The sequence below is a fragment of the Blastocystis sp. subtype 4 genome, assembly GCF_000743755.1.
Source record: "Blastocystis sp. subtype 4 strain WR1 chromosome Unknown seqid_0653, whole genome shotgun sequence".
NCBI classification, from domain to species: domain Eukaryota; class Bigyra; order Opalinata; family Blastocystidae; genus Blastocystis; species Blastocystis sp. subtype 4.
In genome coordinates, this window is record NW_014568894.1 from 1 (window position 1) to 2,574 (window position 2,574).

The 2,574-nt window shown below is 35.1% G+C and overlaps 1 protein-coding gene across 1 annotated transcript; it reads left to right on the top strand.

The window, feature by feature from the left end:
* Positions 1-392: 392 nt before the first annotated feature.
* JH06_5337 (hypothetical protein) lies at positions 393-2,574 on the top strand (the record flags this gene model as incomplete). The annotated part of the gene is made up of 1 exon (XM_014669343.1): positions 393-2,574. A coding segment is annotated over one exon (2,182 nt), but the record flags the coding sequence as incomplete, so codon positions are not given.

The window sequence follows — 2,574 nt, forward strand, 5'->3', positions numbered from 1 at the left end:
GATTGAAATGAATGAAATGGGCTAATGTGGAATGGCGTAATTGGGGATCCGAATTGTCGTAAGAATGAAATGAATGTCGTTGCGCTGTAATGTAATTGTATGAGTAACACAGAATTGATAGTGTTTGATTGTGATATTGGATTGATGAAAGGATAATGGATAATATGAGTGAATGATTGAAAGAATGTGATAACTGATATGTTTGTTGTAGTTATGATTGTTTGAAAGGAGTGTGTTTGATATGGATTAGTATTTGTTGATTAGTATTAGGCATGAATTGATTTCCGATTAGTGAAGAAAGGAGATGGAATTGTGAATGGGTAGTGTGATTCATGATAAGTATAACAGTTAATACTATTATGAATTTGTTATAGTGATATAGGTATTATTAGATGAAAGAAATGAATAATCTGAGAGTTGTTGGTGAAAATGAAAAGGCTGATGGAGCAAACATCGAATTGAGTTCAATAGTGTGTAACAAGAGATTCTTTGACGAATATGAATTGGAGTCTGTTGAGATGGATAATGGATCAGGAGAGGAGTATGTGAAAGGAATAGAACACTACTGGAAAGATGGAAAGAAGTATAGTGTTGAAGCAAGGTATAAGAATGGTAAGAAAGAAGGAGAAGCAATTCTGTTTGATATTAACCATGTTGCAATAGCGAATCTAGTGTTTGTAGATGATGAACTGAATGGTGAATGTGTAATTCGGAATGATGAGTATGTTGTTGTATTCCGTGGTGGATATGTGAATGGTAGGAAAGAAGGAGAGTGTTATGAATATGATGAGTCAGGGAATGAGATATTCCATGATGTTTATCGAAATGGAATAAGATACAAACTGTTAGAAGAATTGAAGAATCGTAAATCATTCTATTGTGAGTATTCAAGAAGTGATTTGAGTATCATTTCAATATCCCAGTATTGTTCAGATCTAAGTAAGAAGAATGGAATCTGTTATGTTTTCAAGAATGGAGTTGTTGAACGAGAGTGTATAATGAAGAATGGAGTTGAAGAAAGAGTGAATCGATTGTTTGAAGGAAGTATAATGAAAGAAATGGATGAAGAAGGAAGAATTATGTATGAAGGAGGTTTTGGTGGTGATTGTATTTCGGGGTTTATTCGTTGTGGTAATGGAAGAGAGATTGATAGAACGGGTAAAGTGTTGTATGAAGGAGAATGGAGGGAGAATAAGCGTTATGTGATTGTGAAGAGAGAAGGAAGAATGAGAGGAAGAGATATGTATCGAGAAGAGTGTATGGATGGTAGATTGTTGAGTATTGGTGAATTGAATAGTGATAAAGAGAAGAATGGAGTATGTTATGAGTTTGAAGAAGGAAGAGTAGTGAGAGAAAGTGAATATGAGAAGGGAATAATGAAACGAGTATTGAGAGAGTTGAAAGGAGATGTGATGATAGAATATGATTGTGATGGACACAAAGTATATGAAGGAGGATATAGTGGTGACTATTGCAGTGGATATATGAGAAATGGAGAAGGGAAGGATTATGATGGTGATGGTAAAGTAGTGTATGAAGATGGATATGTGAAAGGAAAGAAACGAATAGTGAAGGAGAAAGTAACAAGCGGTCGATTGAAGGGATATTATAGGGAAGTTAGTTATGATGGAATGATATTGAGTATTTGTGAATGCAATTCTGTTCCACTGAAGAAGAATGGAGTGTGTTTTGAGTTTGAGAAGAATGTATTGGTGAGAGAGTGCATATGTAAGGATAATGTGATGGAAAGAATGATTCGAGAATTCAAGGATAAGACAATGATGGAATATGACAGTAATGGTAATAAGATATATGAAGGAGAATATGGTGGAAGTTATGAAAGAGGTTTCATTCGAGAAGGAGAAGGAAAGGAGTTTGATGTGAATGGATTAGTGGTGTATGAAGGAGCATTTGAGAAGGGAAGGAGATTTGTACCAATCAAACGAATTAGGAAAGGGATAATGAAAGGATTCTTCCAGGAGACAACATATAGTGGAGATGTAATAAGTATAGGTAGATATAAGAAAGGAGAGAAGAATGGAATGTGTTATGAGTTTGAAGAAGGAAGAGTAGTGAGAGAACGAGTATTGAGAGAGTTGAAAGGAGATATGATGATAGAATATGATTGTGATGGACACAAAGTGTATGAAGGAGGATACAAAGGTGATTATGAACGTGGATATATGAGAAATGGAGAAGGGAAGGAATATGATGGTAGTGGAAGTGATATGGTGTATAGTGGTGAATTTGTAAATGGATACTATCATGGAAATGGAGTATCTATCAAGAATGGTTTTGTATGTTACAAGGGAGAATGGAAGTATGGATATCCAAATGGAAATGGTGTATTGATGAATTCGAAAGGAGTTGAAACTCATAAAGGTGAATGGAAGAATGGATACTTGAAAGATGGAAAGATAGTGATTGACTTCGAGAGTGGAAAGAAGAAGAAGGGTATTAAGAGAATGTATAAAGGTCAAGCAAGAAAGGATTGGTGGAAGAGTAAACCAAAGTGTTTACGATTCATGGGTGGTTTGTTGTGTTGGATGACAATGATTGTGATTCTATCACTCC